General features: G+C 43.8%; 1 protein-coding gene across 7 annotated transcripts in view; it reads right to left on the bottom strand.

The window, feature by feature from the left end:
• The window catches only part of rims2a (regulating synaptic membrane exocytosis 2a), a gene marked incomplete at both ends in the record, with an annotated part of 127048 nt that overhangs the window by 56958 nt on the left and 56312 nt on the right, over positions 1-13778 (bottom strand). For all 7 annotated transcript variants that reach the window (XM_083897823.1, XM_083897825.1, XM_083897826.1 and 4 more), the window contains 2 exons: positions 142-353; positions 6370-7319. In XM_083897823.1, coding sequence (XP_083753949.1) covers positions 142-353; positions 6370-7319 — 1162 coding nt within the window. The remainder of the gene's footprint in view (positions 1-141; positions 354-6369; positions 7320-13778) is intronic.

Below are 13778 nucleotides of genomic sequence, written 5' to 3'. Positions count from 1 at the left end.
GTCAAATAAAATCCAAAACCAAGAAAAAGGAAAAAGATAACAAACATCTGACCTATTTACACTTAGTGACAAAGCAAACAAAGACTGGATGGGTAGGTCATAAATAATAATAAGAAAATGCAGGCTAGATTGTCTCAGTACCTTCTCACTATGGCTATGCTCCTCGTTTAGGGTAGTGCTACTGCACGTATCAACTCCCGAGTCTTTAACCTGCGGTTCACACCATGCCAAGTCCTCTTCAAATGAGTGTCCCCCAAAGCGCACCATTTTCTTTTGCCTCTCAGATAAGGTGTGTGTCGGCTCAGACATAAATGCCTGCTCAATAGTTTTTCTTTTTCCCCTTTGACTGTCCCCTACAGGTGTGGGATAAAAACAGAAAGAAAAACAGAAAAACAACATGCAAAGGTGTAAATAAAACGAAGGAAACATGAAATGACAAAAGACTCAAGGAGAAGGGGCTGGGGAGAGGAGAGAGACAGGGAGAGAGGGAGAGAGAGAGAGAGAGACTGGGGATAAGGGGCAGAAGGGACGGGGGGGTCAAGGCAGGGCTCCACATGTCTCACCAAAGACATTGGGGAGGCCTCGCTGCTATGCCAAGACGCATGGTCCCACCAATGGCCATCCAAATCTCCTGTAAGGTGGTGGGAGGGGTGAGGGCGTACATACACAAGAGAGGACAGCAAGAGGGACCCAGTGAGGACACCACAAACCATGACGTACATACATTAACGCACACATGTGAACATAATACTCTTTCAGGACCAAACTGGACATCCAAACACGCTCACACATACTGCCTTCAACTCAGACTGCGGTCATGGTGAGCAACTCTGTGATCCCTGTGGAGAGAGAAACATGCAGCTCAGACAATAACACATGAAGGATCAATATCAATATCGAGCGCCTCGAACGCTGCGCGCTGAGGAAAGGACGCGGGTGTGCATTCTTGTGCCACGCAACGATCAGTTTTGACAATAATCCCTGCAAGAAATCCCTGGAAAAGAACCGCGAGGTCCTCTGCAGTGTTACAATACTGTCATACTGTTTTAGCCTAGAACATCATATAAGAAAAAATCTTGTTGTAAATGTGCTGACAGCGAGTTATTGCAAATGTTTTGACAGCCGCTTTCTTGCGTTCATTTGCTGAAACGCGTCACTCTTTCATTATTAAGCCTATTTCCATAGAATACGGTGTATGACTCAGAGTTCAAATCCGCAGACACTAGCAGAAAATAGCACGCTGCTATCTCATCCTACAGTAGCTGCATCTGTACAAGGGAGCAGGGGCGAGTCTCCAATGTGTTTAACTGTGGATTCAGGCGGCACACAGCAGTTTTTTTAAATACAAGGCTCTGATTACAACTTCAACGGGGGGTCAAAAACTGCAGCCTTATCTTTTGCAGCAGATGTGATGCTTCAACCACGTGACACAGAATAATTTGAAATTCACTGTCATCACTTGATCTGACAGAAAGCACAACTTTGCCTTCATACAGGATTTGTTTCCCCATGTGAACGCAGAGAGCAGAGTGATGGAGAGCACTTTCAATTTGATTAAGAGGCTTAATATTCTGAGCTAATTAAAAGGACTGGAAAAAAAAAAACATTGGATCCAAAGGTGGCGCTAATATTTCCATTAAGGGAGTATAGTACAGAGGCCTGATGAAAAAAATAAACGTCAGTTGTGAGAGAGGGGGGCTGCTGTCTGTGCAGAAAATTGGGACTTTTTTCGTCTTGAGACCTTCAATTTTGGCATATCTCTGCATTTTACATCACAGAATGTGAAGGCGATGGGCATTTAAATGTTATTCTCCGACACTGGCGAGTCATTTTACAATAAAATGAAATGACTCTTGTTAATTTTGAGGCGTTTCAACAATGCAGAAAGCCTATGTTGGCGCCGACTGGCATTCAGCAGACACTGGCACTTGCGCTGATGTTACCGCGTACTCGCATGAACGTACGCAGCTGTAGTGAACCATGGAGCCGCAGGCACAGGTAAGGTTGTCTGAAAACACTATGTTTCTGCAGCCCCTGAGCAATATACATCACATTTGCCACACTTCAATAACCCTGCAAAGAGCTGTAGAACCTAATGGATTTATACAGGGCAACCAACCTTCAGGCATTATCTGACCAAGGATTCAATCCCAGGGAAATCAGGCAGGTCTGATGGAAAGGCATAAAAATAGACTATATGATTCTGAGTGTAAAGGACGTGGTCGTGGCAGACTGGAGCACACACACACACAGGTCAAGAGGAAGGGGAAATAATCTGCATCAACGTGGCTCGATGACGGCAAGACTGGCCTGCATATGTGGAACAAACTCAGGGATCAATACCTTGTTCAAAGTCTGTTTTATTGAGTCACGAAAATGTCTCACCTTTAGCATCAATGCACTTTGGCATAATTTAATTGTCCATCAAAACATGCACTTAATCACTATTTATATCCCTGCTTATTTATATAACCTCTTAAGACATTTCCACATTTTTAATGTTCTTCATCTTCGGAGTTGTTACTAAAAAAAGTCAGGGTCTGCTCCTTCTCTCTGCTCTCAGTCCATCCATCAGTCTCGGGGATGTGCTCACTAAAACTACTTACTGTACACAGTTATGCAGTGTGATGAAACATTATGGATGCTCCCAGATGGGATTTGCCCTCTGCGGACCTCTAACTAACAGCTGACAACAGTCATTACCCTCTTTGCCTCCAAGTTGCCTTTCTGTCAGCTGCAAAAACACCAGAGCACAGTTCAGCGTGGTGCACACTCTTCAATTGAAGAAGACACTTGCCTAATGTGGCTGCGTTAGTTCGCACAACTTAAGGCCTGCGTTGAGACAGTGAGAGGTTTTCATTTACCAGTCTTGTGTTGGAGCTGTAGGATTTGCTGAAGCTTGGATTAACAGATTATTGTTTCGTAAAATAATGTTTATTGACTTGACTAGTCAATACATGCATTATAACTAACTCTAACAAGCTGAAATAAGAGTCTATCTCAAGGCTACATCCATCACAGCTTCGCCTCCACCTCTGCCTGCTCTTCCACCCCTCATACCCCTGCACCTGCAGCAGCCCCCTCACTGTTCACTCTCAGTGTCGATCAAAGACGGTTTTGAGCGGGCGCCAGCATGGAGGCGCGTTTAGCCTCTCCCCTTTATTTCCCCGAAGCTTTATTAACAGTGGCACACCACAATTGGGCACTGATCCCCGGCGAGGCACTGTGTGGTTTTTCAGGGAGCAGGAAACTCATCACGGCTATAAATTGTGAGCATCAGCAGTCTGTGCCCGGCCCTGCCGTTTCGCCCCGGCTCCGAAGCCCCACAAAGTGCTGATTCAGGGCAAAAGCAGAGCACAGGCAGTGGTGGAGTTCACCACCAGCAGGCTCTCCATCACTTTGACAGCTCAATAAAAACCAGTGTAAACTATTAATTGGATCATTAATTATTGATGCTGTTTTTACTACAATTCAAGGGGCAAGAACGGGGGGAAAAGCAAGGGCGAAACAGTGTGTACATTTAAACAGTCACCATGTTAGGAAGGTGAGAAAGTCATGTTAAACTTGTGTGGCAGATGTTTAAACATGTTTTTTTAATCAAAACAAGAGGTTAACCAACTTCTATTTATTGCTATGCAAACAACAACAGCAGAATATGCCATAGGTTAAATTAATAACCAAATCCAAATTAAAAATTCACTTACTGAGGTGCAAAAACTACACCCAAAAGCCATTAATGAGGCTGTAATGCAGGCTGTCACGACACAATGTCCACCTCTCTGCTGTAGTTACTCAGCCAGCCTCTCCTTTTCTGTCTGTTCGGCACAATTATGAGACTGCATGTCAGGGGGATCAATAAAGAGGAAAACACAGGGAGAGGCCATCGTGATAAATCAGTCTCTAGTGCTCGCAGGCACGAGCCAGGCCCATTACAGCGGGCACACCCTCTCTCCTCCAGTCTCCTCCTCCCTTTGCTTTCCCCCCTTCTTGCTATCACATCAAGCCCTCCTCCTTCCTCATAGGCCCCCAGCAGCAGGGTGTCGGAGATTCTGAGAGCACTGACATGTGCCTCCTGCTTAGTCTACCGCGGCACACCCATCTCCTGATCTGACCCAGTCAAGCTGAGTGCACAAACCCCCAGATGCTGACGGGCCACATAAAAGGTGCTTTCTGCTCTCTCTTTCATTATCCTCCACTTTGGCCTCACATGCAATTAAAATTGATGTTTTGTGCTTAGTTGGCCTAGTTTTTTTTGTGTGTGTGTGTGTGCCTTTTCTCATTCATGTTCTCTGCAGAAGATTATTAAACAGTGTACGTTTGCATGTTAAAGTGAGTAAAGATTCATTCATAGTGACAGCACATTAGTGACAATGAATGTACTGTATACAATGAGTGTTGTGTAAAGATGTAAAAACACGTCTATACAATTTCGCCTGTCACGTTACTGTATATCTGTTGCATTTGTAAACTTGATACACTAATATAAAAAGGTACTAATCTATCTTCATAGCAGTTTAAGCATGTACATTATATTATTCAGAATTTAAATGATGATATGAACACTCTCCACACTATTGCACGTCCAAAATGGGCCCCAAGTTTGGATCTCCTTTCTGCTGTGTTAGTGTACTTTGAGTGCAAAAAACCACAATGGTTTTAAAGTGAATGATTAAGTCTAATTTTCAGAACCTTCCTGCGTGCACCTGATCACATCTGTGTTCATTGTGTCATAAATTCAAGCCAATAGTTGAAATCCTTGTTTTGTTTTCCCCTTCCCTGACCTGTGGAGGAGGCAGACAGACAGACAGACAGCGACAGAAACAATCCTCAGAACAGCCTGCTTTTCTTCCTATTTTTGTTTCATGGGCTACCTGGAAACCTGGAAACTCCCACATTAATAATGGAGCGCCGATGCAGCTTTTCTTAGTGAGGAGAACATAAGAGAGCAGACCCACTGAATCCCTCAACTCCGCACTAGATTAAACATCTTCCTGTGGCAGGTGCTTTGGTCTAGCAAACTGTGCTACTATACAGTACTTCTCTCCTCTCATCTTCTATTCCTCCATTTGTCTGCTGCTGCTGCTGCTCGTCCTTACTTTCAGTTTGGTGTTTTTAACATTCCTGAGGTAAACGTCTCTGTAAGTAAAGTTCTGACACCATAATCAGTCAAGCACGTGAGCAGTGAAGAAGCTAACCGATCGCTTTTGAGTTTGATTATATGCAAAGTGGCATTCAATTCAATCACTCTAACTGTTTATTTTACCTTTTCCGCTTCTACTGACCAAACTGATGTCCAGGTTTTAGTCAAAAAGCAAGACAAACAGAGCCAATAGCGAGCATACCACATCTATAGGGCCAGCAGTTTACAGAATGACTTGTTTTGAAACATATCACGATCATGATATTTGGTAACAACACCAATACGGCAGTCAGATGTTCAGAGCTAACTGCAGGAAATAATCAGCCTTTTTATTACCCTTTTCTAATAGCATCGGATCATACTCGGTAAAATACACTTAATAATTGCTGTTTATGCAAATCGTCTTGTACAACACATGCACATGCCATACTTCTCCCTGCTTCCCTATGTCAGTCAGTTATGTAACACTACACATTAGAGCCGACTGATCATGTGAAGCAGCGGCGGCGGCAGGACCCAACACACTGTGCCAGCATGAGCAACAGGAGAGGGCCTCGAGAGCAGCAGCGTCACATTCATTTGAAAACACAAACCACCCATTCACACTGAAACATATCTGGCTCATGTGTTGACAAAGCCTCCTCCTCAAAGGTGCTGGAGCTGTTAGAGTGAAGTCTCAGATAACAAACACAAAATATAAGGCTCATTATTTTCAGGTTTCTTTTAAAATTCACTGTCAAGAGTCAACATTTTATAAAAGAAGCAGATCGTTTTATACAAAGGTGGCCACACATGATAGAGAAAAAAAATGCAGTGAGTTGTTGTTGATTATGCATCTTAATTATCAAAAAACATATATTTTTGTTTGTTTGTTTATTTTTACTTAGATTTCAACCAAAAATAATGAGCCCTAAACATAAAAATACACATACAAACGTTCAACCATACAAACATACGTAGCACATATAGAGACTGTAGACAGGGGGTTCTGTGGGTTAAAACTGGGTCAACAGCTGCAGAAATCACATCAAAATTAATATCAACATAAGAGAACATGAATAATATACTGATTATTTAATGAACTCTGACATTCCAAACAATTCTATGCAAGTAGAAAGTGTCATAAAAAGAACATGAAAAAGCATCCGAGCTGTTTGTATTCTATACAGTAAATGCTAAATAAAGCTATGCAAAGACAGAGTAGACAGAAAAAGGCTGGTGGCTCCTACCTTTCTCACTGACTGACTCACTCTCTATCTCCACGTCCTCACAGCTGGTGTACTCCGGAGTGGTGGCCAGCTCCTCCTCCGAGCTGCTCAGTGACACCTGCCGCATCTTCCCTCCCTTTTTGGTTTTGTGGGGTTTGGGGGGTGGCGGGCGCACAGACTCTGACTGGTCCGAGCTGAGAGAGTCATTCCTCAGCATGCTCTCCATCTTCTCCCTCTTGGTTTTGCGGACAGCCGAACTGGGGTCCAAGTGGTGTTGTTGCCTCCGCATCGGATCCCCACCAATGCCCAGGTCTCCTCTCCGCAGGTCCCCCGATCGGTCACCCAGCACTGGGCTGCGATGCGGAGTTGGGGGACTGCGGTTGGAGGTTCTGTGACCTCCAAGACCAGGACCCATAGGCCCCGGGGAGGAACGGTCAACAGAGTAGGAGCGCTGTCCCACCATAGGCGGCCGGCGCTCGGTGAGATGCTGTCGTGACAGTCGAATGGGACCAGGGTCACCCTGCTCTGTGTAAGCCAGGGAGACATCACTGTGCCGACGCTCGTGCCTCAGACGTCCCACCTCAGCGTGCATCCTCATCTGCTCTTCATAGGGCTGTGGCTTCACTGGATATCGTGCCAGGTTGGGGTCACTGCGATAGCGTGCCTGGAATTCCTCCTGGCGCTGCTGCTGGAGGTCATACTCACTGGGCGGTCCATCTAGGTCCTGGTCCAGTGGGTATTCCTGCGAGTGCCAGCGCCCAGGGCCCCGTCGGTCCCGATAGCCCATACGTGCCGCATCCACATCTGGGTACATGTGTGGGCCCCGCGGAGCCCGCCGAGGGTCCCCATCCCCATAGTCGGACGGTGATCTGGGCATGCCGCCGTCCGTCGGGGCATACTGTGAGTGGTCACCCCCCTCCCTTTGGTCGTATTTTTGGTTTGGATCCCTGGATGCAGATGGGCTTCGTTTCCTGTTGATCACAGAAGGGAAACAAAAGAGTGGAATTTAGTGGCCGCTCAGCTTTGAACTGCGTGTTCTTTCATTCTTTCAATATACACTCAACAAAAATATAAACACAAAGCTTTTGTTTTGGCCATTAACTGAAGTAAATGATGCAAGATTCTCAAATTTGGTTCAAAGTTGTTAGAATCTGAATAGGTGAGCACCATACCTTTACTACAATAATCCATCCCCATTAAGATGCTGACTAAAAAGCATGATAATTGCACAGGTGAGCATTGGACTGATCACAATAAAAGGCCGCTCTGAAATGTGCAGTTCTGGAAATAGGAAATATTACATCTTTTACTTGAGAACATAACAAAAGCGTTGCATTTATATTTTAGCTGAGTGTACATATATACAAATGTATCATGATTTATTCATGACCCTGTATGTGCATGTTCATGTTAACGCTGCTCAGTTACATTTCCACTGAGCATCTTCTTCTACTGTGTGCTTCACAGTGCTACATCACACATGTGTGTGCTTCTCTGCAGAGGCTGAACCCTTCACTCTGGAGTCTATATCTTCTCTATACTTTGCCCTGCACTGCCTGGGCTTCAGTCCCTGTCAAAACATAATGCAAGTCTGCTCCATCTCTGTCACACACACACATAGACAGAAAGAGAGAGTGAGAGACTAAGCAGCAGGATGCAGCACCACACCCTAGGCACCCTAGGCATCATTAGATTTCTTATTTTAGCAATGCTAAAATAACCATATTGTATAGAAATTCTCAATCACTTTATTGGAACTCATCCAGAATATTTATTATTTACTGTATTATTTCATTTTCAAACACTATCTGTCTAATCTCGAAGCTAATACAATTAACTAATACAAAAAGTATACATACTTTGGATGATTACAGTTAGTAGACCCCTTTATAAACATTTTTTTTTAATAGCTGTCTGTCATCTTCTTATTGTCCAGTTAAGGGAAACCAGTCAGGAAGTGGATTAAAAGCCTGGGGGAGGCTAACTGTGCGTTAATGCATTTATTCTTTTGTTCAGAATCAATTATTCATAAGCCACTTTTCTCCTACATTTCGTCCACTTTTCTGCCAAAATAATAATGACATTTTGGTGAGCAAAAGGGTCTGTGAAGCATTCCTTTAATTTTGTACATGACAACTTTCCATACGTTTCAAATGGCTTCATAAATCACTTCTGCCAGCCTTGCTCAGTGGCCGAGGAAAGGGCTCCTCACATGTGACTGGCTGATTCCCAGAAATCATAACTTAATCCACATTAAGTCAAGACGACCGATCTGACCAGTGATTTCTCACATATGGAGTACAAATATGTTGTAGCACCATGAGCACATACTAATGAATATTTGTAACAAAGACCTGGCAGACATGAAGCCATTTAAAGGCTCTGTGATGCAGCCGGTTCATACTGGTGACCTCTCTTTTTGCAAATACCTCCAAACACCTAAGCATCCAAACGCAGCCTCACAAGCAACAAGAAAAAACTTTCACAACGTGTTCCTGAGAGGCATTTCATTCAGAAAACCAAAGTGGGGGTAGATATGATATGTTGGGAGTAGGGGACAAATCACCTGGGTGTGAAAGTATGAGTAAAGGATGTATGTGCATGTGTATGGGTGCATGCATTCACTCCATCATGTATGAGTTGGTGTGTCCAGAGACCAAAGCCTGGTCCGAATGAGGCAGAAAGCTAAGATTTGTATTGTGGTTAGGGTTAGGAATTAACTGGTTATGGTTAAGGTTATGAAAATGAATAGTAAATCAATGCAGTGTCCTATGAAGACTAGCTGTGCAAGCCTGTGTGTGTCTGTCCTGTACTGGCTGTCTAAGAAATGCTTCATGTTGGCTTTCAGTATGTTTTCAGGGCCTCAGGCTAATGTGTCCTCTGGGATGTTGTGTTGAAATCCAACACCTGCAGCGCACACATGCACACACAGAACATGCACAGAGCAACTACAACAAACATTAACAAACTAACCGTTGACGGGCTCTAACTCAACTTGACAAAAGTATCACATTTCCCTGCCCGTGTTTAGACTTGCATGTCTTTCCTGTCCAAACAGAGAAATGTCTGCAGCAGCATAGTGAGCACACTGCACTCCACTGTCATCTGCATCACGATGCTAACACTGTCAGCGCTAAAACCAGCCTTCAGTAAGTACAACAAGAGCAGTGGCGCAGCAATAAATTTCGTACTGTGCGTTATTTCTCCCCATTCCTCCATCTGCCACTGTTGCTGTAAAAGCCTCTCTGCAGAAACCACTGAGCACCCCGTAGCACTGCCACGACATACTCGGCTGATCTTTGCTTTCCTTCTTCTGTGACACAAAAAAATAAGAGAAAAGCAATGACACAAAAACAAAGTGGATAGTTGCGACAATGGGTGTGGATGAGAGCAAAAAAATGAAGGCAGAAGCAGCCAGGTGACTGTGTTAAGGTATGAGACACAGTCACCTGGCTGGAATTCCCTCTCACATTCATACGGTCAGTTTAGAGCGTTAACCCCTGCATGTTATTTGGACTGTGAGAGGAGACTTGAGTATACAAAGAAAACCCACACACACACAAGGGGAGAACATGCAAGCTCCATACAGAAAGGCCTGCACGAGGACAGGTAAGCCAACACGACTCCACCGTGTGTCCCCTGCTGCAGTCACTAATGAGTCACAACTCCTTCCATTTTCGTCAAACTTCCTTATATAGTAAGATGCGTGTGATGTAACTATAGATGTGGCACTGAGCCACAGCAGTGATTCAGGCCAACAATGGAGAGACGCGAGTGCATGGTAGGGCTGTGGAGTAAAACACACTATTCTGTTCATTCCCGCTGTGGGAATAACAGCAGCCCCTTGTCACTGCTGTTGTCCTGTCCTGAGCTAACTATAGTATGAACTCTGCAAGACCTCAGTGAGTTGCAGACAAGGACACTGATGACAGATTCAGGAAGGGTGACATTGCTCTATTTTTTTGACTGGCAATGGGGCATTTACAATCATCACTTTGTTAGGATGACTAATAAAGTGGCAAAATTGGCATCCAGTGTGGTCTTCTGCAGCTTTGGCCCATTTGGTTGGATGTGTTGTAGGTTCAGAGAGGGTCTTCTGCACAACTTGGTTGTAAGAAGTTATTATTTGAGTTTCTGTTGCAAGTTACCATTGCCTTGCTATCATTTCAACCCCGCCTGACCATTCTTCACTGATCTCTGGCATCAACAAGGATTTAAACTCTTTTTCTAACCATCGTCTGTAAAACTTAGATGATTGTGCGTGAAAAGCCAAGAAGATCGGCTGTTTCCGATATGGGCAGACCAGCCTGTATGGCAGGATGCATAAAGTGACTTAGAACATGGATTATTTTGGGTCTAATTATAGTAAATGATCATGTTTTAACATCCACAGCAAACAAATGCACATAGTATCTATGTGATACAGAGGGGTAAGCACCCAAACTCACTGTAAACCACAAAATATTGATGACACAGCTTCTGTTTCTGCTGCCAGCACAGCCTAATACACTTCCAGTGCTTTAGAAGTAAGTCCCATATTATAATCATCTTTTCTTTTAGTACACTGTCCTTATCAGGAGCAGTCTAATGTATAAACTCTATGGCTCACAAAAATCATGGGATTACACTATAACTCCGAAAGACTAAAAACCGCAAAGTGACCCGAGATGGCCGCCATGGTAAAACCTTTATATGCTGTTGTTTTCTGTAACAGGAGACAGAAAGCAGTTAGAGAAATCCTCCAATACACAGCGAGCTGTGAGGTGAAGTGGCCCTGTGGTGAGCTTGTCCCACTCTGCTTCTTCAGTTAAACTCCTGGTCTGAAACATCAGATGCCTCGTTACCTGGCTGCAAGTGGACTACATTTTCTAACTGTCTCATTCCCACAGCATCTCTCTTTCTCTTTACCTCAGTGTGTGTATGCATTGTGGTGGGACTCTCAGGGATTTAAAATGAATGATGATTGATTCATTCCTGTTTCAAATGGAGCAATACAAGTACATGCTTGAGTTTGTCAGTTGTTTTTTTTACGATTTTTGTTCAGGGTCTCTGCAGGTTTCAGATTTCAAGTCAACTTTAAGACTTTTTAAGACTTTTTTAAGACCATAATGAATACTATTTAAGACCCATTTCAAATCCATACTGGCAAAAAATTACAAAAGACATGAAGGAGAATTGGAGCCACAAATCGTTGAAATTCGGCTTAGCTGTGGGCTTTCATTAAGTTTTCTCAACTGCTATGCTAAGCTGTAACACACCGCGGTACGCGCATAACACACTACTTTAGTTCCGTGTTGTAGTTGTGTTATCGCATCCTCAAAAACAGAAACGTTTCAAAGCAAGACTGAAGTTTATGCATGTTTTAAATTAAAGTAACGTTGATAGATTTTTAAGACCTTTCAAAATTGTATTTAAGACCTTTTATGAGATTTCAGGAGAATTTAAGACATTTTAAGGCCTTAAATTCAAATTATTGGATACCCTGTTTGTTAAACTCCTCTTCACATCCTGATAGCCTTCATTGAATGAAGTTGTCTGGGAAAACAAAGAAAAGAAATCCACTGCAGTAGGTCCTCCTGTCTGCCCTCTTAATAAAGCTCTACCCCAAAAACAGACAGAACACACACTGCCTGAAGCTGAGTGGAGGAGAGAGACGGCTGTGGCAACATTTGCATTGCTATTGACAACATTATGTCTGAATAACGAGTAAAAACACACTAAGCGTTGTCATCATAACCTCACTCTTGGGGGTGCATTCACACGTGACTTTTGATATTTCTGCATCGATTCAAAATTCATAATCAGTATATTCGGTGCCTGTGATTGGTCAGTTCATCAATTTTGTCAAACATCATTATTGTGAAAGGGAAAGTTTTGATAGTGATCATGTGGTGTCTGCTGTTCTTTCCTCGTGCCGTCCTCCCAGAATGCAATGGCATCCGAATGAGATGACAAAGATGAAAAAAAAAATAACAATCAAACTAGCAGACTATCTAGGATTTCCACACTTAGTGATTTAGGCAATGTGCACTTTTGTCTCGGCACTCACAGCCACCCAAGAGGTTACGTTGATATTCCATTTAAAACCAAAGACACCGCAAGCACAAAGATCAATAACTGAAAGTCAATGAGGAAGCTTTCCGTAAGTGATGAACCCTTCACAGATGTTGCTGGCTTCATGCACTTAGCTGCATGTGCAGACACCTTGATGCATGTACAGGCTAACCTGCAGCCTCTCCCCTCAACACCTTTCTTGACCATTTCATAAATATTAGCCGGTTTAACCTCTTTGTAAAAACAACTGAATAACACCATGATGAAACACAGCATACATGACACACAGGATACACATTCAAGATGTTCACATGCTATGAAATCAAAATTGAACACGCATACATTCTAGAGCCAAATTGCAGTTGTATATTATGACATTTAACCAGCCTTACTGAAAGTAGTTTGGTTCAAACCTCTGCCTGGCTGCTCCACGCAAACACATGGCCCTCTGCAAACAAACTGTTCACACAGTCCAATCCAAAAGAAGCAGCAGCGCCGACTCACAGGCAATAACCCAGTCCTGTTTTTGTGTTTCCAATCCTCTTAAAGAGCCAAAAAAAAAGAGGCACTTGTTTTATTTCTAGAGGTCTAGAGATGATCTGCACACAGTGGCAGCAAATGTAAATTTGCAGCAGTGCTCGTCCGACTGAGTGGGTGTCACCGGCGCTGTCTGAGCTGCCTCCTCAGCTGCTGAAGACACACGTTAAACAAGAAAGCCAAAAGCAATCAAGGTGAAAATGCAACGCTGCCCCCTCGGGGATTGTGCCACCTCCACTTTGTGGATAATGGAGAGAAGTCAAATTAGAACAAATGAGTGGTGCTGTGTTGCAGAGCTCTCCTCTTAGAGGGATTCTGGACCACTAATGACAACAATACATCCTGGACTGGTCTCTATTCAAATAAAATAACCAGAGCAGACGCATGAGCAGAAGGAAAACGAGCTGAATCTGCACCTTTTAACGTGTCTCAACAAAAAGCAATCAGAGAAGATGAGTCGGCAAGAGGTGAAAAAAAAAAACAATGCACCGTCGGAAACAAGTCTCTCTGCCCCTTCAAAGACTGACTCGGCTGGGACGACCTTCGGAGTAAAAGAAAGGCATCAAACCGTCCTATTCAGCTGCTTCTCCTAGCAGCTGAATGCTGCTGTAGCATTAGCGTGATCCGCCTTGTTTTTGTCACTGTGCTGCACCACACCGATGAACGGCACACTTCATGACTCTGCTGCAAAGGCTTCTGAGGGTCTTTCGGATTAAACATCGCCATCATCATCATCATGTGATCGCTACAACTGGTTGGATGCCGAGCAGTGACCCCATCTAACCAGACAGCGCTTCAGTCCTCTGCCTAGGACAGGATTAAATTCCTTGTTTGATTAC

This window comes from Microchirus variegatus (assembly GCF_963457635.1).
Source record: "Microchirus variegatus genome assembly, chromosome: 1".
In the NCBI taxonomy this organism is placed as follows: domain Eukaryota; kingdom Metazoa; phylum Chordata; class Actinopteri; order Pleuronectiformes; family Soleidae; genus Microchirus; species Microchirus variegatus.
This window is presented reverse-complemented; position numbering and strand designations above follow the sequence as displayed.